Source organism: Oncorhynchus mykiss, unplaced genomic scaffold (assembly GCF_013265735.2).
Source record: "Oncorhynchus mykiss isolate Arlee unplaced genomic scaffold, USDA_OmykA_1.1 un_scaffold_223, whole genome shotgun sequence".
Classification (NCBI taxonomy): Eukaryota; Metazoa; Chordata; class Actinopteri; order Salmoniformes; family Salmonidae; genus Oncorhynchus; species Oncorhynchus mykiss.
In genome coordinates this window covers 100,647-122,927 of record NW_023493692.1, presented here as the reverse complement: position 1 = coordinate 122,927, position 22,281 = coordinate 100,647, and the positions used below count along the sequence as shown (strand labels likewise).

The following is a 22,281-nucleotide window of genomic DNA, read 5'->3' as shown; positions in this document are numbered from 1 at the left end:
AGTCTCCACATTGACTCTGTACTGGTACCTCCTGTATATAGCCTCCACAGTGACTCTGTACCAGTACCCCCTGTATATAGCCTCCACATTGACTCTGTACTGGTAACCATGTATATAGTCTCCACATTGACTCTGTACTGGTACCTCCTGTATATAGCCTCCACAGTGACTCTGTACCAGTACCCCCTGTATATAGCCTCCACATTGACTCTGTACTGGTAACCATGTATATAGTCTCCACATTGACTCTGTACTGGTACCTCCTGTATATAGCCTCCACAGTGACTCTGTACCAGTACCCCCTGTATATAGCCTCCACATTGACTCTGTACTGGTACCCCCTGTATATAGCCTCCACATTGACTCTGTACTGGTACCCCCTGTATATAACCTCTACATTGACTCTGTACTGGTACCCCCTGTATATAGCCTCCACATTGACTCTGTACTGGTACCTCCTGTATATAGCCTCCACATTGACTCTGTACTGGTACCTCCTGTATATAGCCTCCACATTGACTCTGTACTGGTACCTCCTGTATATAGCCTCCACATTGACTCTGTACTGGTAACCCTGTATATAGCCTCCACATTGACTCTGTACTGGTAACCATGTATATAGCCTCCACATTGACTCTGTACTGGTAACCCTGTATATAGCCTCCACATTGACTCTGTACTGGTAACCATGTATATAGCCTCCACATTGACTCTGTACTGGTACCTCCTGTATATAGCCTCCACATTGACTCTGTACTGGTACCCCCTGTATATAGCCTCCACATTGACTCTGTACCGGTACCCCCTGTATATAGCCTCCACATTGACTCTGTACTGGTACCTCCTGTATATAGCCTCCACATTGACTCTGTACTGGTACCTCCTGTATATAGCCTCCACATTGACTCTGTACTGGTACCTCCTGTATATAGCCTCCACATTGACTCTGTACTGGTACCTCCTGTATATAGCCTCCACATTGACTCTGTACTGGTAACCCTGTATATAGCCTCCACATTGACTCTGTACTGGTACCCCCTGTATATAGTCTCCACATTGACTCTGTACTGGTACCTCCTGTATATAGCCTCCACATTGACTCTGTACTGGTACCTCCTGTATATAGCCTCCACATTGACTCTGTACTGGTAACCCTGTATATAGCCTCCACATTGACTCTGTACTGGTACCCCCTGTATATAGCCTCCACATTGACTCTGTACTGGTACCTCCTGTATATAGCCTCCACATTGACTCTGTACTGGTAACCCTGTATATAGCCTCCACATTGACTCTGTACTGGTACCCCCTGTATATATCCTCCACATTGACTCAGTACTGGTACCCCCTGTATATAGCCTCCACATTGACTCTGTACTGGTAACCCTGTATATAGCCTCCACATTGACTCTGTACTGGTACCCCCTGTATATAGCCTCCACATTGACTCTGTACTGGTACCCCCTGTATATAGCCTCCACATTGACTCAGTACTGGTACCCCCTGTATATAGCCTCCACATTGACTCTGTACTGGTAACCCTGTATATAGCCTCCACATTGACTCTGTACTGGTAACCCTGTATATAGCCTCCACATTAACTCTGTACTGGTACCCCCTGTATATAGCCTCCACATTGACTCTGTACTGGTACCCCCTGTATATAGCCTCCACATTGACTCTGTACTGGTACCCCCTGTATATAGCCTCCACATTGACTCTGTACTGGTACCCCCTGTATATAGCCTCCACATTGACTCTGTACTGGTACACCCTGTATATAGCCTCCACATTGACTCTGTACTGGTACCCCCTGTATATAGCCTCCACATTGACTCTGTACCGGTACCCCTGTATATAGCCTCCACATTGACTCTGTACTGGTACCCCCTGTATATAGCCTCCACATTGACTCTGTACTGGTACACCCTGTATATAGCCTCCACATTGACTCTGTACTGGTACCCCCTGTATATAGCCTCCACATTGACTCTGTACCGGTACCCCTGTATATAGCCTCCACATTGACTCTGTACTGGTACCCCCTGTATATAGCCTCCACATTGACTCTGTACTGGTACACCCTGTATATAGCCTCCACATTGACTCTGTACTGGTACCCCCTGTATATAGTCTCCACATTGACTCTGTACTGGTACCCCCTGTATATAGTCTCCACATTGACTCTGTACTGGTACCCCCTGTATATAGTCTCCACATTGACTCTGTACTGGTACCCCCTGTATATAGCCTCCACATTGACTCTGTACTGGTACCCCATGTATATAGCCTCCACATTGACTCTGTACTGGTACCCCTGTATATAGCCTCCACATTGACTCTGTACTGGTACCCCCTGTATATAGTCTCCACATTGACTCTGTACTGGTACCCCCTGTATATAGCCTCCACATTGACTCTGTACTGGTACCCCCTGTATATAGCCTCCACATTGACTCTGTACTGGTACACCCTGTATATAGCCTCCACATTGACTCTGTACTGGTACCCCCTGTATATAGCCTCCACATTGACTCTGTACTGGTACCCCCTGTATATAGCCTCCACATTGACTCTGTACTGGTACCCCCTGTATATAGTCTCCACATTGTCTCTGTACTGGTACCTCCTGTATATAGCCTCCACATTGTCTCTGTACTGGTACCCCCTGTATATAGCCTCCACATTGACTCTGTACTGGTACCCCCTGTATATAGCCTCCACATTGACTCTGTACTGGTACCCCCTGTATATAGCCTCCACATTGACTCTGTACTGGTACACCCTGTATATAGCCTCCACATTGACTCTGTACTGGTACCCCCTGTATATAGCCTCCACATTGACTCTGTACCGGTACCCCTGTATATAGCCTCCACATTGACTCTGTACTGGTACCCCCTGTATATAGCCTCCACATTGACTCTGTACTGGTACACCCTGTATATAGCCTCCACATTGACTCTGTACTGGTACCCCCTGTATATAGCCTCCACATTGACTCTGTACTGGTACCCCCTGTATATAGTCTCCACATTGACTCTGTACTGGTACCCCCTGTATATAGTCTCCACATTGACTCTGTACTGGTACCCCCTGTATATAGTCTCCACATTGACTCTGTACTGGTACCCCCTGTATATAGCCTCCACATTGACTCTGTACTGGTACCCCATGTATATAGCCTCCACATTGACTCTGTACTGGTACCCCTGTATATAGCCTCCACATTGACTCTGTACTGGTACCCCCTGTATATAGTCTCCACATTGACTCTGTACTGGTACCCCCTGTATATAGCCTCCACATTGACTCTGTACTGGTACCCCCTGTATATAGCCTCCACATTGACTCTGTACTGGTACACCCTGTATATAGCCTCCACATTGACTCTGTACTGGTACCCCCTGTATATAGCCTCCACATTGACTCTGTACTGGTACCCCCTGTATATAGCCTCCACATTGACTCTGTACTGGTACCCCCTGTATATAGTCTCCACATTGTCTCTGTACTGGTACCTCCTGTATATAGCCTCCACATTGTCTCTGTACTGGTACCCCCTGTATATAGCCTCCACATTGACTCTGTACTGGTACCCCCTGTATATAGCCTCCACATTGACTCTGTACTGGTACCCCCTGTATATAGCCTCCACATTGACTCTGTACTGGTACCCCCTGTATATAGTCTCCACATTGTCTCTGTACTGGTACCTCCTGTATATAGCCTCCACATTGACTCTGTACCGGTACCCCCTGTATATAGCCTCCACATTGACTCTGTACTGGTACCCCCTGTATATAGCCTCCACATTGACTCTGTACTGGTACCCCCTGTATATAGCCTCCACATTGACTCTGTACTGGTACCCCCTGTATATAGTCTCCACATTGTCTCTGTACTGGTACCTCCTGTATAAAGCCTCCACATTGACTCTGTACTGGTACCCCCTGTATATAGTCTCCACATTGTCTCTGTACTGGTACCTCCTGTATATAGCCTCCACATTGACTCTGTACTGGTACCCCCTGTATATAGCCTCCACATTGACTCTGTACTGGTACCCCCTGTATATAGCCTCCACATTGACTCTGTACTGGTACCCCCTGTATATAGTCTCCACATTGTCTCTGTACTGGTACCTCCTGTATATAGCCTCCACATTGACTCTGTACCGGTACCCCCTGTATATAGCCTCCACATTGACTCTGTACTGGTACCCCCTGTATATAGCCTCCACATTGACTCTGTACCGGTACCTCCTGTATAAAGCCTCCACATTGACTCTGTACTGGTACCCCCTGTATATAGTCTCCACATTGTCTCTGTACTGGTACCTCCTGTATAAAGCCTCCACATTGACTCTGTACTGGTACCCCCTGTATATAGTCTCCACATTGTCTCTGTACTGGTACCTCCTGTATATAGCCTCCACATTGACTCTGTACTGGTACCCCCTGTATATAGTCTCCACATTGACTCTGTACTGGTACCCCCTGTATATAGTCTCCACATTGACTCTGTACTGGTACCCCCTGTATATAGTCTCCACATTGACTCTGTACTGGTACCCCCTGTATATAGCCTCCACATTGACTCTGTACTGGTACCCCATGTATATAGCCTCCACATTGACTCTGTACTGGTACCCCTGTATATAGCCTCCACATTGACTCTGTACTGGTACCCCCTGTATATAGTCTCCACATTGACTCTGTACTGGTACCCCCTGTATATAGCCTCCACATTGACTCTGTACTGGTACCCCCTGTATATAGCCTCCACATTGACTCTGTACTGGTACACCCTGTATATAGCCTCCACATTGACTCTGTACTGGTACCCCCTGTATATAGCCTCCACATTGACTCTGTACTGGTACCCCCTGTATATAGCCTCCACATTGACTCTGTACTGGTACCCCCTGTATATAGTCTCCACATTGACTCTGTACTGGTACCCCCTGTATATAGTCTCCACATTGTCTCTGTACTGGTACCTCCTGTATAAAGCCTCCACATTGACTCTGTACTGGTACCCCCTGTATATAGTCTCCACATTGTCTCTGTACTGGTACCTCCTGTATATAGCCTCCACATTGACTCTGTACTGGTACCCCCTGTATATAGCCTCCACATTGACTCTGTACTGGTACCCCCTGTATATAGCCTCCACATTGACTCTGTACTGGTACCCCCTGTATATAGTCTCCACATTGTCTCTGTACTGGTACCTCCTGTATATAGCCTCCACATTGACTCTGTACCGGTACCCCCTGTATATAGCCTCCACATTGACTCTGTACTGGTACCCCCTGTATATAGCCTCCACATTGACTCTGTACTGGTACCCCCTGTATATAGCCTCCACATTGACTCTGTACTGGTACCCCCTGTATATAGTCTCCACATTGTCTCTGTACTGGTACCTCCTGTATAAAGCCTCCACATTGACTCTGTACTGGTACCCCCTGTATATAGTCTCCACATTGTCTCTGTACTGGTACCTCCTGTATATAGCCTCCACATTGACTCTGTACCGGTACCCCCTGTATATAGCCTCCACATTGACTCTGTACTGGTACCCCCTGTATATAGCCTCCACATTGACTCTGTACTGGTACCCCCTGTATATAGCCTCCACATTGACTCTGTACTGGTACCCCCTGTATATAGTCTCCACATTGTCTCTGTACTGGTACCTCCTGTATAAAGCCTCCACATTGACTCTGTACTGGTACCCCCTGTATATAGTCTCCACATTGTCTCTGTACTGGTACCTCCTGTATATAGCCTCCACATTGACTCTGTACTGGTACCCCCTGTATACAGTCTCCACATTGTCTCTGTACTGGTACCTCCTGTATATAGCCTCCACATTGACTCTGTACCGGTACCCCCTGTATATAGCCTCCACATTGACTCTGTACTGGTACCCCCTGTATATAGCCTCCACATTGACTCTGTACTGGTACCCCCTGTATATAGCCTCCACATTGACTCTGTACTGGTACCCCATGTATATAGCCTCCACATTGACTCTGTACTGGTACCCCATGTATGCAGCCTCCACATTGACTCTGTACTGGTACCCCCTGTATATAGCCTCCACATTGACTCTGTACTGGTACCCCTGTATATAGCCTCCACATTGACTCTGTACTGGTACCCCCTGTATATAGCCTCCACATTGACTCTGTACTGGTACCCCCTGTATACAGCCTCCACATTGACTCTGTACTGGTACCCCCTGTATATAGCCTCCACATTGACTCTGTACTGGTACCCCTGTATATAGCCTCCACATTGACTCTGTACCAGTACCCCCTGTATATAGTCTCCACATTGACTCTGTACTGGTACCCCCTGTATATAGCCTCCACATTGACTCTGTACTGGTACCCCCTGTATATAGCCTCCACATTGACTCTGTACTGGTACCTCCTGTATGTGGCCTCCACATTGACTCTGTACTGGTACCCCCTGTATATAGCCTCCACATTGACTCTGTACTGGTACCCCCTGTATATAGCCTCCACATTGACTCTGTACTGGTACCCCCTGTATATAGCCTCCACATTGACTCTGTACTGGTACCCCATGTATATAGCCTCCACATTGACTCTGTACTGGTACCCCCTGTATATAGCCTCCACATTGACTCTGTACTGGTACCCCATGTATATAGCCTCCACATTGACTCTGTACTGGTACCCCATGTATATAGCCTCCACATTGACTCTGTACTGGTACCCCCTGTATATAGTCTCCACATTGTCTCTGTACTGGTACCTCCTGTATATAGCCTCCACATTGACTCTGTACTGGTACCCCCTGTATATAGCCTCCACATTGACTCTGTACTGGTACCCCATGTATATAGCCTCCACATTGACTCTGTACTGGTACCCCCTGTATATAGCCTCCACATTAACTCTGTACTGGTACCCCCTGTATATAGCCTCCACATTGACTCTGTACTGGTACCCCCTGTATATAACCTCCACATTGACTCTGTACCGGTACCTCCTGTATATAGCCTCCACATTGACTCTGTACTGGTACCCCCTGTATATAGCCTCCACATTGACTCTGTACTGGTACCCCATGTATATAGCCTCCACATTGACTCTGTACTGGTACCCCATGTATATAGCCTCCACATTGACTCTGTACTGGAACCCCCTGTATATAGTCTCCACATTGACTCTGTACTGGAACCCCCTGTATATAACCTCCACATTGACTCTGTACTGGTACCCCTGTATATAGCCTCCACATTGACTCTGTACTGGTACCCCTGTATATAGCCTCCACATTGACTCTGTACTGGTACCCCTGTATATAGCCTCCACATTGACTCTGTACTGGTACCCCTGTATATAGCCTCCACATTGACTCTGTACTGGTACCTCCTGTATATAGCCTCCACATTGACTCTGTACTGGTACCCCTGTATATAGCCTCCACATTGACTCTGTACTGGTACCCCCTGTATATAGCCTCCACATTGACTCTGTACTGGTACCCCCTGTATACAGCCTCCACATTGACTCTGTACTGGTACCCCCTGTATATAGCCTCCACATTGACTCTGTACTGGTACCCCCTGTATATAGCCTCCACATTGACTCTGTACTGGTACCCCCTGTATATAGCCTCCACATTGACTCTGTACTGGTACCCCTGTATATAGCCTCCACATTGACTCTGTACTGGTACCCCCTGTATATAGTCTCCACATTGTCTCTGTACTGGTACCTCCTGTATATAGCCTCCACATTGACTCTGTACTGGTACCCCCTGTATATAGCCTCCACATTGACTCTGTACTGGTACCCCATGTATATAGCCTCCACATTGACTCTGTACTGGTACCCCCTGTATATAGCCTCCACATTAACTCTGTACTGGTACCCCCTGTATATAGCCTCCACATTGACTCTGTACTGGTACCCCCTGTATATAACCTCCACATTGACTCTGTACCGGTACCTCCTGTATATAGCCTCCACATTGACTCTGTACTGGTACCCCCTGTATATAGCCTCCACATTGACTCTGTACTGGTACCCCATGTATATAGCCTCCACATTGACTCTGTACTGGTACCCCATGTATATAGCCTCCACATTGACTCTGTACTGGAACCCCCTGTATATAGTCTCCACATTGACTCTGTACTGGAACCCCCTGTATATAACCTCCACATTGACTCTGTACTGGTACCCCTGTATATAGCCTCCACATTGACTCTGTACTGGTACCCCTGTATATAGCCTCCACATTGACTCTGTACTGGTACCCCTGTATATAGCCTCCACATTGACTCTGTACTGGTACCCCTGTATATAGCCTCCACATTGACTCTGTACTGGTACCTCCTGTATATAGCCTCCACATTGACTCTGTACTGGTACCCCTGTATATAGCCTCCACATTGACTCTGTACTGGTACCCCCTGTATATAGCCTCCACATTGACTCTGTACTGGTACCCCCTGTATACAGCCTCCACATTGACTCTGTACTGGTACCCCCTGTATATAGCCTCCACATTGACTCTGTACTGGTACCCCCTGTATATAGCCTCCACATTGACTCTGTACTGGTACCCCCTGTATATAGCCTCCACATTGACTCTGTACTGGTACCCCCTGTATATAGCCTCCACATTGACTCTGTACTGGTACCCCCTGTATACAGCCTCCACATTGACTCTGTACTGGTACCCCCTGTATATAGCCTCCACATTGACTCTGTACTGGTACCCCCTGTATATAGTCTCCACATTGACTCTGTACTGGTACCCCCTGTATATAGCCTCCACATTGACTCTGTACTGGTACCCCCTGTATATAGCCTCCACATTGACTCTGTACTGGTACCCCCTGTATATAGCCTCCACATTGACTCTGTACTGGTACCCCCTGTATATAGCCTCCACATTGACTCTGTACTGGTACCCCCTGTATATAGTCTCCACATTGTCTCTGTACTGGTACCCCCTGTATATAGCCTCCACATTGACTCTGTACTGGTACCTCCTGTATATAGCCTCCACATTGACTCTGTACTGGTACCCCATGTATATAACCTCCACATTGACTCTGTACTGGTACCCCATGTATATAGCCTCCACATTGACTCTGTACTGGTACCCCTGTATATAGCCTCCACATTGACTCTGTACTGGTACCCCATGTATATAACCTCCACATTGACTCTGTACTGGTACCTCCTGTATATAGCCTCCACATTGACTCTGTACTGGTACCCCTGTATATAGCCTCCACATTGACTCTGTACTGGTACCCCTGTATATAGCCTCCACATTGACTCTGTACTGGTACCCCATGTATATAGCCTCCACATTGACTCTGTACTGGTACCCCTGTATATAGCCTCCACATTGACTCTGTACTGGTACCCCATGTATATAACCTCCACATTGACTCTGTACTGGTACCCCTGTATATAGCCTCCACATTGACTCTGTACTGGTACCCCATGTATATAACCTCCACATTGACTCTGTACTGGTACCCCATGTATATAGCCTCCACATTGACTCTGTACTGGTACCCCTGTATATAGCCTCCACATTGACTCTGTACTGGTACCCCATGTATATAACCTCCACATTGACTCTGTACTGGTACCCCCTGTATATAGCCTCCACATTGACTCTGTACTGGTACCCCCTGTATATAGCCTCCACATTGACTCTGTACTGGTACCCCCTGTATATAGCCTCCACATTGACTCTGTACCGGTACCCCATGTATATAGCCTCCACATTGACTCTGTACTGGTACCCCATGTATATAGCCTCCACATTGACTCTGTACTGGTACCCCATGTATATAGCCTCCACATTGACTCTGTACTGGTACCCCATGTATATAGCCTCCACATTGACTCTGTACTGGTACCCCCTGTATATAGCCTCCACATTGACTCTGTACTGGTACCCCCTGTATATAGCCTCCACATTGACTCTGTACTGGTACCCCCTGTATATAGTCTCCACATTGACTCTGTACTGGTACCCCATGTATATAGCCTCCACATTGACTCTGTACTGGTACCCCCTGTATATAGCCTCCACATTGACTCTGTACTGGTACCCCCTGTATATAGCCTCCACATTGACTCTGTACTGGTACCCCCTGTATATAGCCTCCACATTGACTCTGTACTGGTACCCCCTGTATATAGCCTCCACATTGACTCTGTACTGGTACCCCCTGTATATAGCCTCCACATTGACTCTGTACTGGTACCCCATGTATATAGCCTCCACATTGACTCTGTACTGGTACCCCCTGTATATAGCCTCCACATTGACTCTGTACTGGTACCCCCTGTATATAGCCTCCACATTGACTCTGTACTGGTACCCCCTGTATATAGTCTCCACATTGACTCTGTACTGGTACCCCCTGTATATAGCCTCCACATTGACTCTGTACTGGTACCCCATGTATATAGCCTCCACATTGACTCTGTACTGGTACCCCATGTATATAGCCTCCACATTGACTCTGTACTGGTACCCCTGTATATAGTCTCCACATTGACTCTGTACTGGTACCCCATGTATATAGTCTCCACATTGACTCTGTACTGGTACCCCATGTATATAGCCTCCACATTGACTCTGTACTGGTACCCCATGTATATAGCCTCCACATTGACTCTGTACTGGTACCCCTGTATATAGTCTCCACATTGACTCTGTACTGGTACCCCTGTATATAGTCTCCACATTGACTCTGTACTGGTACCCCATGTATATAGCCTCCACATTGACTCTGTACTGGTACCCCTGTATATAGCCTCCACATTGACTCTGTACTGGTACCTCATGTATATAGCCTCCACATTGACTCTGTACTGGTACCCCTGTATATAGCCTCCACATTGACTCTGTACCGGTACCCCATGTATATAGCCTCCACATTGACTCTGTACTGGTACCCCTGTATATAGCCTCCACATTGACTCTGTACTGGTACCCCTGTATATAGCCTCCACATTGACTCTGTACTGGTACCCCTGTATATAGCCTCCACATTGACTCTGTACTGGTACCCCTGTATATAGCCTCCACATTGACTCTGTACTGGTACCCCCTGTATATAGCCTCCACATTGACTCTGTACTGGTACCCCCTGTATATAGCCTCCACATTGACTCTGTACTGGTACCCCTGTATATAGTCTCCACATTGACTCTGTACTGGTACCCCCTGTATATAGCCTCCACATTGACTCTGTACCAGTACCCCCTGTATATAGCCTCCACATTGACTCTGTACTGGTACCTCATGTATATAGCCTCCACATTGACTCTGTACCAGTACCCCCTGTATATAGCCTCCACATTGACTCTGTACTGGTACCTCATGTATATAGCCTCCACATTGACTCTGTACTGGTACCCCCTGTATATAGCCTCCACATTGACTCTGTACCAGTACCCCCTGTATATAGCCTCCACATTGACTCTGTACTGGTACCTCATGTATATAGCCTCCACATTGACTCTGTACTGGTACCTCATGTATATAGCCTCCACATTGACTCTGTACTGGTACCCCATGTATATAGCCTCCACATTGACTCTGTACCAGTACCCCATGTATATAGCCTCCACACTGACTCTGTACTGGTACCTCATGTATATAGCCTCCACATTGACTCTGTACTGGTACCCCTGTATATAGCCTCCACATTGACTCTGTACCGGTACCCCTGTATATAGCCTCCACATTGACTCTGTACTGGTACCCCCTGTATATAGCCTCCACATTGACTCTGTACTGGTACCCCTGTATATAGCCTCCACATTGACTCTGTACCGGTACCCCTGTATATAGCCCCGCTATTATTAATTTACTGCTGCTCTTTAATAACTTGTTACTTCTATTTCTTATTCTTATTTATTCTTATTTATTTTTTTACTGAATTGTTGGTTAGGGGCTTGTAAGTAAGCATTTCACTGTAAGGTCTACACCTGTTGCATTCAGTGCATGTGACAAATAACATTTGATTTGTTGTGCACACATTTGTTTACAGGCCTATGGCCTGTGAAAGCCATAGATTAGGGCCTTTGCCCTGTGAAAGCCATAGATTAGGGCCTTTGCCCTGTGAAAGCCATAGATTAGGGCCTAATGGATTTATTTCAATTGACTGATTTCCTTATATGAACTGTTTTTGCATGTTGCGTTTAAATACAACATGCAAATATAAAAATACACGTTCTTCTCAACTGCGTTACCCACTCCAGTCAGCTGATGGCGATGTGTCTTTCAGGCGATGCTTTCAGTGTGACGCGTAATCTAGTGGACGGGACGCTTCCTCGATAACAACAGCTAGTTATCCACCTCGTTATCTTGCTAGCCAAAATACCCGAAACAGTCAAGCTCTTTAGACACTTTCGGTGCATCAACCAGTCTGCGTTGAATACACTTCTGTCGTATCTAGTTGCCCCATTTAATTTCATATTTACGTTGTTAGCTGGCTGGTTAAGTTAGGCTAATCGCTCATGCGAACTAGTTACGTTAGCCAGCTAACATCTCCGACCATTGAGCTCCCTAAACTACTCTCCTCCTGGAAAAGGAGAGGAGGTCTGCTGGACGGAGAAAGGCATGTGGCTGAACATTGTCGTGAAAGAGGAGAAGGAAGGAGAGGATGTCACCGTAAAAGCAGAGGATGAGGCTGTTACAGTGAAAGAAGAAGAGAAAGACGTTACCGTGAAAGAAGAGGAAGACTCGTTCAGAGTGAAAGAGGAGGAGGATGTCACAGTAAAATAAGAAGAGGAAGATAAAGAGGAGGATGCCGTTTTTGGAGGAATGAACGAGGGAGAGATAAATGGCACATCGAAAGAGGAAAAGGAGACGGGAGAGTTGATTAACGCCAGTGAGTAGTACTATCTTAGAAACGGGCAAAACTCTGCAGTTGTTGAACTAATGTGTGGTTTTCAAGGGGCGTTCGTTCTATTGACGTTTTATACTTGAACATGTTGTTCTTTACTGTAGGAATTGTTAATGCTACAATGTAAGGTGTATGTATACCATTAAAGAGCGGGCCAACAACAAAACGAAAACGATGGATCAAATGCATTAAAAGAGTAGCAGTAAATAATAATAGCAGGACGAAATACAGGGGGTACCAGTACAGAGTCAATGTGGAGGCTATATACAGGGTGTACCGGTACAGAGTCAATGTGGAGGCTATATACAGGGGGTACCAGTACAGAGTCAATGTGGAGGCTATATACAGGGGGTACCAGTACAGAGTCAATGTGGAGGCTATATACAGGGGGTACCGGTACAGAGTCAATGTGGAGGCTGTATACAGGGGGTACCAGTACAGAGTCAATGTGGAGGCTATATACAGGGGGTACCGGTACAGAGTCAATGTGGAGGCTGTATACAGGGGGTACCAGTACAGAGTCAATGTGGAGGCTATATACAGGGGGTACCAGTACAGAGTCAATGTGGAGGCTATATACAGGGGGTACCAGTACAGAGTCAATGTGGAGGCTATATACAGGGGGTACCAGTACAGAGTCAATAGGTCTACACCTATTGTATTTAGCGCATGTGACAAATACAATTTTATTTGAGCAGCAGTAGTAGCAGTAGTAATAGTAGCAGTAGCGGTAGTAGTGGTAGCGGTAGCAGTAATAGTTGTGGTAGTAGTAGTGGCTGCAGTAGTAGCATTAGTGGTGGTAGTAATAGTTGTGGTAGCAGTAGTAGTATTGGTAGCGGCAGTAGTTGTGGTAACAGTAGTAGTAGTGGCTGCAGTAGTAGTAGTAGTGGTAGCGGTTGTGGTAGTGGCTGCAATAGTAGTATTAGCGGTGGTAGCGGTTGTAGTTGTGGTAGTGGTAGTAGTAGTAGTGGCTGCAATAGTAGTATTAGCGGTGGTAGCGGTTGTAGTTGTGGTAGTGGTAGTAGTAGTAGTGGCTGCAATAGTAGTATTAGCGGTGGTAGCGGTTGTAGTTGTGGTAGCGGTTGTAGTTGTGGTAGCGGTAGTAGTAGTGGCTGCAATAGTAGTATTAGCGGTTGTAGTTGTGGTAGCGGTAGTAGTAGTGGCTGCAATAGTAGTATTAGCGGTGGTAGTTGTGGTAGCGGTAGTAGTAGTGGCTGCAATAGTAGTATTAGCGGTTGTAGTTGTGGTAGTGGTAGTAGTAGTGGCTGCAATAGTAGTATTAGCGGTGGTAGCGGTTGTAGTTGTGGTAGCGGTAGTAGTAGTGGCTGCAATAGTAGTATTAGCGGTGGTAGCGGTTGTAGTTGTGGTAGCGGTTGTAGTTGTGGTAGCGGTAGTAGTAGTGGCTGCAATAGTAGTATTAGCGGTGGTAGCGGTTGTAGTTGTGGTAGCGGTTGTAGTTGTGGTAGTGGTAGTAGTAGTGGCTGCAATAGTAGTATTAGCGGTGGTAGCGGTTGTAGTTGTGGTAGCAGTAGTAGTAGTGGCTGCAATAGTAGTATTAGCGGTTGTAGTTGTGGTAGCGGTAGTAGTAGTGGCTGCAATAGTAGTATTAGCGGTGGTAGCGGTTGTAGTTGTGGTAGCGGTAGTAGTAGTGGCTGCAATAGTAGTATTAGCGGTGGTAGCGGTAGTAGTTGTGGTAGCGGTTGTAGTTGTGGTAGCAGTAGTAGTTGTGGTAGCGGTTGTAGTTGTGGTAGTAGTAGTGGCTGCAGTAGTAGTAGTAGTGGTAGCGGTAGTAGTTGTGGTAGCGGTTGTAGTTGTGGTAGCGGTAGTAGTAGTGGCTGCAATAGTAGTATTAGCGGTGGTAGCGGTTGTAGTTGTGGTAGCGGTTGTAGTTGTGCAGTAGTGGCTGCAGTAGTAGTATTAGCGGTGGTAGCGGTTGTGGTAGCGGTAGTAGTAGTGGCTGCAGTAGTAGTATTAGCGGTGGTAGCGGTTGTAGTTGTGGTAGCGGTTGTAGTTGTGGTAGTGGTAGTAGTAGTGGCTGCAGTAGTAGTATTAGCGGTGGTAGCGGTTGTAGTTGTGGTAGTGGTAGTAGTAGTGGCTGCAGTAGTAGTATTAGCGGTGGTAGCGGTTGTAGTTGTGGTAGCGGTAGTAGTAGTGGCTGCAGTAGTAGTATTAGCGGTGGTAGCGGTTGTAGTAGTGGTAGCGGTAGTAGTAGTGGCTGCAGTAGTAGTATTAGTTGTGGTAGCGGTAGTAGTAGTGGCTGCAGTAGTAGTATTAGCGGTGGTAGCGGTTGTAGCCACTACTGTAAGTAGCCATTTCACTGTAAGGTCTACATCTATTGTATTTAGCGCATTTGACTATTAACTTTTTATTTGAGTAGAAGTAGATATAGTAGTTGTGGTAGTAGTAGTAACAGTAGTAGTAGTAGCAGCAGTAGCTGTAGTGGTGGTAGTAGTAGCAGTAGTATCAGTAGTAGTGGTTGTGGTAGCGGTAGGAGTTGTGGTAGCGGTAGCAGCAGTAGTAGTGATAGTAGTTGCAGTAGTAGTGGTTGTGGTAGTAGTAGTGGTAGCGGTAGTAGTAGTAGTAGTGGCTGCAGTAGTAGTGGTAGCAATAGTAGTCGCAGTAGTAGTGGTAGTAGCTGTAGTAGTGGTAGCAGTAGTAGTGGTAATGGTAGTAGTAGTAGCAGCGGTAGTAGTAGCTACAGTAGTGGTGGTAGCTGTAGTAGTAGTAGCTGTAGTGGTAGTAGTCGTAGTAGCTGCAGTAGTGGTGGTAGTAGTCGTAGTAGCTGCAGTAGTGGTGGTAGTCGTAGTAGCTGCAGTGGTAGTAGTAGAAGCAGTAGTTGTGGTAGCGGTAGTAGTAGAAGCTGCAGTAGTAGTGGTAGCAGTAGTTGTGGTAGCGGTAGTAGTGTTAGCAGTAGTTGCGGTAGTAGTGTTAGCAGTAGTTGTGGTAGCGGTAGTAGTGTTAGTAGTAGTGTTAGCAGTAGTTGTGGTAGCGGTAGTAGTGTTAGCAGTAGTTGTGGTAGCGGTAGTAGTGTTAGCAGTAGTAGTGTTAGCAGTAGTTGTGGTAGCGGTAGTAGTGTTAGCAGTAGTTGTGGTAGCGGTAGTAGTGTTAGCAGTAGTTGTGGTAGCGGTAGTAGTGTTAGCAGTAGTTGCGGTAGTAGTGTTAGCAGTAGTTGTGGTAGCGGTAGTAGTGTTAGCAGTAGTTGCGGTAGTAGTGTTAGCAGTAGTTGTGGTAGTGGTAGTAGTGTTAGCAGTAGTTGCGGTAGTAGTGTTAGCAGTAGTTGTGGTAGCGGTAGTAGTGTTAGCAGTAGTTGTGGTAGCGGTAGTAGTGTTAGCAGTAGTTGTGGTAGCGGTAGTAGTGTTAGCAGTAGTTGTGGTAGCGGTAGTAGTGTTAGCAGTAGTAGTGTTAGCAGTAGTTGTGGTAGCGGTAGTAGTGTTAGCAGTAGTTGTGGTAGCGGTAGTAGTGTTAGCAGTAGTTGTGGTAGCGGTGGTAGTGTTAGCAGTAGTTGTGGTAGCGGTAGTAGTGTTAGCAGTAGTTGCGGTAGTAGTGTTAGCAGTAGTAGTGTTAGCAGTAGTTGTGGTAGCGGTAGTAGTGTTAGCAGTAGTTGTGGTAGCGGTAGTAGTGTTAGCAGTAGTTGTGGTAGCGGTAGTAGTGTTAGCAGTAGTAGTGTTAGCAGTAGTTGTGGTAGCGGTAGTAGTGTTAGCAGTAGTTGTGGTAGCGGTAGTAGTGTTAGCAGTAGTTGTGGTAGCGGTAGTAGTGTTAGCAGTAGTTGCGGTAGTAGTGTTAGCAGTAGTTGTGGTAGCGGTAGTAGTGTTAGCAGTAGTTGCGGTAGTAGTGTTAGCAGTAGTTGTGGTAGTAGTGTTAGCAGTAGTTGCGGTAGTAGTGTTAGCAGTAGTTGTGGTAGCGGTAGTAGTGTTAGCAGTAGTTGTGGTAGCGGTAGTAGTGTTAGCAGTAGTTGTGGTAGCGGTGGTAGTGTGGAAGCAGTAGTAGTGGTAGAAGCAGTAGTAGTGGTGGTAGTGGTAATAGTGGTAGAGGTAATAGTGATAGCAGTAGTAGTGGGGGAAGTAGTGGTAGTAGCAGTAGTAGTAGTAGCAGCAGTAATGTTAGTAGCAGTAGCAATAGAAATGGCAGTAGTAGTATTAGTAGTAGTAGCAGTAATGGTAGTAGCAGTAGCAATAGAAGTATTAGTAGTAGTAGCAGTAATGGTAGTAGCAGTAGCAATAGATGTGGCAGTAGTAGTATTAGTAGTAGCAGCAGTAATGGTAGTAGCAGTAGCAATAGAAGTGGCAGTAGTAGTATTAGTAGTAGTAGTAGCAGCAGTAATGGTAGTAGCAGTAGCGATAGTAGTAGTAGTAGCACTAGTAGTTGGGTAGTAGTAGTAGAAGTAGCACTAGTAGTTGGGTAGTAGTAGTAGCTGTGGTAGTAGTCGTAGCTGCAGTAGTAGTGATAGCTGCAGTAGTAGATGTGGTAGCGGAAGCAGTAGTTGTGGTAGCGGTAGTAGTGTTAGTAGTAGTTGTGGTATCGGTAGTAGTGTTAGCAGTAGTTGTGGTAGTGGAAGCAGTAGTTGTAGTAGCGGAAGCAGTAGTAGTAGTAGCGGAAGCAGTGGTAGTAGCAGTGATGTTTGTGGTAGTAGCAGTAGTAGTGGTAGTAGCAGTAATAGTAGTAGTGGTAGGAGTAGCAGTAGTAGTATTAGTAGTAGCAGCAGTAATGTTAGTTGCAGTAGCAATAGAAGTGGCAGTAGTAGTATTAGTAGTAGCAGCAGTGATGGTAGTAGCAGTAGCAATAGAAGTGGCAGTAGTAGTATTAGTAGTAGTAGCAGTAATGGTAGTAGCAGTAGCAATAGAAGTGGCAGTAGTAGTATTAGTAGCAGTAATGTTAGTAGCAGTAGCAATAGAAGTGGCAGTAGTAGTATTAGTAGTAGTAGCAGTAATGTTAGTAGCAATAGAAGTGGCAGTAGTAGTATTAGTAGTAGCAGCAGTAATGTTAGTTGCAGTAGCAATAGAAGTGGCAGTAGTAGTATTAGTAGTAGCAGCAGTGATGGTAGTAGCAGTAGCAATAGAAGTGGCAGTAGTAGTATTAGTAGTAGCAGCAGTGATGGTAGTAGCAGTAGCAATAGAAGTGGCAGTAGTAGTATTAGTAGTAGTAGCAGTAATGGTAGTAGCAGTAGCAATAGAAGTGGCAGTAGTAGTATTAGTAGTAGTAGTAGCAGTAATGGTAGTAGCAGTAGCAATAGAAGTGGCAGTAGTAGTATTAGTAGTAGTAGCAGTAATGGTAGTAGCAGTAGCAATAGAAGTGGCAGTAGTAGTATTAGTAGCAGTAATGTTAGTAGCAGTAGCAATAGAAGTGGCAGTAGTAGTATTAGTAGTAGTAGCAGTAATGTTAGTAGCAGTAGCAATAGAAGTGGCAGTAGTAGTATTAGTAGTAGCAGCAGTAATGGTAGTAGCAGTAGCAATAGAAGTGGCAGTAGTAGTATTAGTAGTAGTAGCAGCAGTAATGTTAGTTGCAGTAGCAATAGAAGTGGCAGTAGTAGTATTAGTAGTAGTAGCAGTAATGTTAGTAGCAGTAGCAATAGAAGTGGCAGTAGTAGTATTAGTAGTAGCAGCAGTAATGTTAGTTGCAGTAGCAATAGAAGTGGCAGTAGTAGTATTAGTAGTAGTAGCAGTGATGGTAGTAGCAGTAGCAATAGAAGTGGCAGTAGTAGTATTAGTAGTAGCAGCAGTGATGGTAGTAGCAGTAGCAATAGAAGTGGCAGTAGTAGCAGTAATGGTAGTAGCAGTAGCAATAGAAGTGGCAGTAGTAGTAGTATTAGTAGTAGTAGCAGTAATGGTAGTAGCAGTAGCAATAGAAGTGGCAGTAGTAGTATTAGTAGTAGTAGTAGCAGTAATAGTAGTAGCAGTAGCAATAGAAGTGGCAGTAGTAGTATTAGTAGTAGTAGCAGTAATGGTAGTAGCAGTAGCAATAGAAGTGGCAGTAGTAGTATTAGTAGTAGTAGCAGCAGTAATGGTAGTAGCAGTAGCGATAGTAGTAGTAGTAGCACTAGTGGTTGGGTAGTAGTAGTAGCAGCAGTAATGGTAGTAGCAGTAGTAGCACTAGTAGTTGAGTAGTAGTAGTTGTAGTAGTAGCACTAGTAGTTGAGTAGTAGTGGTGGTGGTAGTAGCAGTAGTAGTAATAGCACTAGTAGTTGAGTAGTAGAATTAGCACTAGTAGTTGAGGAGTAGTAGTAGTGGTAGCAGTAATAGCAGCAATAATGGTAGTAGTGGCAGTAGCAATAGAAGTGGCAGTAGTAGTATTAGTAGTAGTAGTAGCAGTAATGTTAGTTGCAGTAGCAATAGAAGTGGCAGTAGTAGTATTAGTAGTAGCAGCAGTGATGGTAGTAGCAGTAGCAATAGAAGTGGCAGTAGTAGTATTAGTAGTAGCAGCAGTGATGGTAGTAGCAGTAGCAATAGAAGTGGCAGTAGTAGTATTAGTAGTAGTAGTAGCAGTTATGTTAGTAGCAGTAGCAATAGAAGTGGCAGTAGTAGTATTAGTAGTAGTAGCAGCAGTAATGGTAGTAGCAGTAGCGATAGTAGTAGTAGTAGCACTAGTGGTTGGGTAGTAGTAGTAGCAGCAGTAATGGTAGTAGCAGTAGTAGCACTAGTAGTTGAGTAGTAGTAGTTGTAGTAGTAGCACTAGTAGTTGAGTAGTAGTAGTAGTGGTGGTGGTAGTAGTAGTAGCAGTAGTAGTAATAGCACTAGTAGTTGAGTAGTAGAATTAGCACTAGTAGTTGAGGAGTAGTAGTAGTGGTAGCAGTAATAGCAGCAATAATGGTAGTAGTGGTAGTAGCAATAGAAGTGGCAGTAGTAGCAGTAATGGTAGTAGCAGTAGTAGTGGTAGTATTAGCAGTGGTAGTTGTAGTAGTAGTAGCGGTGGTGGTAGCAGTAGTAAAATGCATCTTTGTAAAACATTAAAAGTGTTTTCTATTAAACCCTAATAACTCCACTTCTCTTCTCTTAATCAACTTGAAACTTGATCCATTGAAGTGTTTTGAATTGTTAGGAGTCCACAAGGGAGGATATTTAATGCTTCCATGCAACGGTCTCTTTCAGCCTGGACCTATAGTACTATAATATACTGTAATACTTTACTATAGTACTATAATATATGTATAATACTTCCATGCAACGGTCTCTTTCAGCCTGGACCTATAGTACTATAATATACTGTAATACTTTACTATAGTACTATAATATCCTGTTACATTGCTGCTTGCACGGAAATTGGAAATGTTCTGAAAATCTGATCTCAAATGTTCTGACCTTCAGGTTATTGAGGGATCTAGTCTGGATTAAACCTCAAAGGCAGTAGGATTATAAATATCTGGTCACTTTCCCCAATTTTCCAAGATGCCCAGAATCATTAGCGAATAAGCAGGAAATCCGGAATCCTCCAAACCAGGATTTCTGAAAAGCCTGGGAATTCTGGGAAATCAAACCTAATAGGAAGACAGTTTTGTCATGTGGAGGTATCATTCAGGTCTCTGTTTAACTACACGCTCTGTATTTTATTGAGGGATCTAGTCTGGATTTAACCTCATGGGAAGAGTTTTATAATGTGGAGGTTTCATTCAGGTCTATATTTAACTAAATACCTTGTCTTTGGCAGGAGAGAGACCAGACGCTCACTCTGACAGCGGGAAGAGTCCTTCAGGGGAACCAGACCCAGAGACGCCCAAACCAGCAAGACAGCATCACTGCTCCCACTGTGGAAAGAGTTTTACCTGGTTAGGGTACCTAAAACAGCATGAGAGAACACACACAGGAGAAAAGCCTTTCCAATGTTCCCAGTGTGAAAAGAGTTTTACCGTGTTAGTTAACCTGAAAAGGCATGAGAAACTACACTCTGGAGAAAAGCCATTCCAATGTTCCCAGTGTGGAAAAAGTTTTACCCGGTTAGGACACTTAAAAGAGCATGAGAGGACACACACAGGAGAAAAGCCTTACCACTGCTCCCATTGTGAAAAGAGATTTTCACGATCAGGGGATCTAAAAAGTCACGAGAGGACACACACAGGAGAAAAGCCTTACCAATGTTCTCAGTGTGAGAAGAGTTTCACCCAGGTAGGGAACCTGAAAATACACAACAGAATACACTCTGGAGAGAAGCCTTACCATTGCTCCCAATGTGGAAAGAGTTTTACCTGGTTAGGGAGTCTGAATTCACATGAGTGGACACACAGAGGAGAGATGCCTTACCACTGCTCCCAATGTGAAAAGCGTTTTAGCCAGTTGGAGCACCTGAAATCACATGAAAGAACACATTCAGGAGAGAAGCCTTTCCACTGCTCTCATTGTGGAAAAACATTTTCCCAGTCAGAGGACCTGAAATCCCATGAGAGAATAGAGAGGCTGTGTTCAGACTTATGTTTTTGACTGGAAATGTGTGTGTTTTGAAATCATATTGTTTATCTGAAACCTGACTGACATATTGTTTATATGAAACCAAAATAGGCCTACTCTTGTTTTTTTTTCATCCCGAGACATGATCGATGAAGAATATCTCTTAAGTCTGGGTAGGCTGGGTGGGAGGTAACCCAATGGGTATGTCTGGGTAGCCTTTTGACCTTTTATTAAAACAGGTTTGGCTTCATTGGTGGATAGATGATTGTAGATGCAAGGATGGTTTTCCTAGGTTATCGAAAGGAAACTAAAACAGTGTCAAACAAGGCATATCTACATGGGCATTACATGAAATGCACTTCAACAAAGTTCCAAATCTCTCTCTATATATATATTTATATATATATACATACACACACAATATGAATCAACACTTGGTAAAGTTTCTAGCAGTAAATGGGATTTGAATATTATGTAGAACTCTTAATCAGAGGTGCTAAAAACAAAACTAAAGAGTTACACTATATGACCAAAAGTATGTGGACACCTGTTGTCAAACATCTCATTCCAAAATCATGGGCTTTAATATGGAGTTGGGCCCCCACCTTTACTGCTATAACAGCCTCCACTCTTCTGGGAAGGCTTTCCACTAGATGTTGGAACATTGCTGCTATAACTGCCTCCAATCTTCTGGGAAGGCTTTCCACTAAATGTTGGAACATTGCTGCTATAACAACCTCCACTCTTCTGGGAAGGCTTTCCACTAGATGTTGGAACATTGCTGCTATAACTGCCTCCAATCTTCTGGGAAGGCTTTCCACTAAATGTTGGAACATTGCTGCTATAACAACCTCCACTCTTCTGGGAAGGCTTTCCACTAGATGTTGGAACATTGCTGCAGGGACTTGCTTCCATTCAGCCACAAGAACATTAGTGAGGTCGGACACCGATGTTGGGTGATTAAGCC

The 22,281-nt window shown here is 45.2% G+C and overlaps 1 protein-coding gene across 2 annotated transcripts in view; it reads left to right on the top strand.

Annotated features, from left to right (window-relative positions):
* Window positions 1–22,281, top strand: part of LOC110510863 (zinc finger protein 239-like) — a 57,719-nt gene that overhangs the window by 17,303 nt on the left and 18,135 nt on the right. The window contains exon 2 of one of the 2 annotated variants that reach the window (XM_036973153.1): window positions 20,581–20,698. In XM_036973153.1, coding sequence (XP_036829048.1) covers window positions 20,581–20,698 — 118 coding nt within the window. Of the gene's footprint in view, window positions 1–20,580; window positions 21,944–22,281 lie in introns of those variants that run through there. The other variant, XM_036973151.1, reaches the window with a different exon arrangement.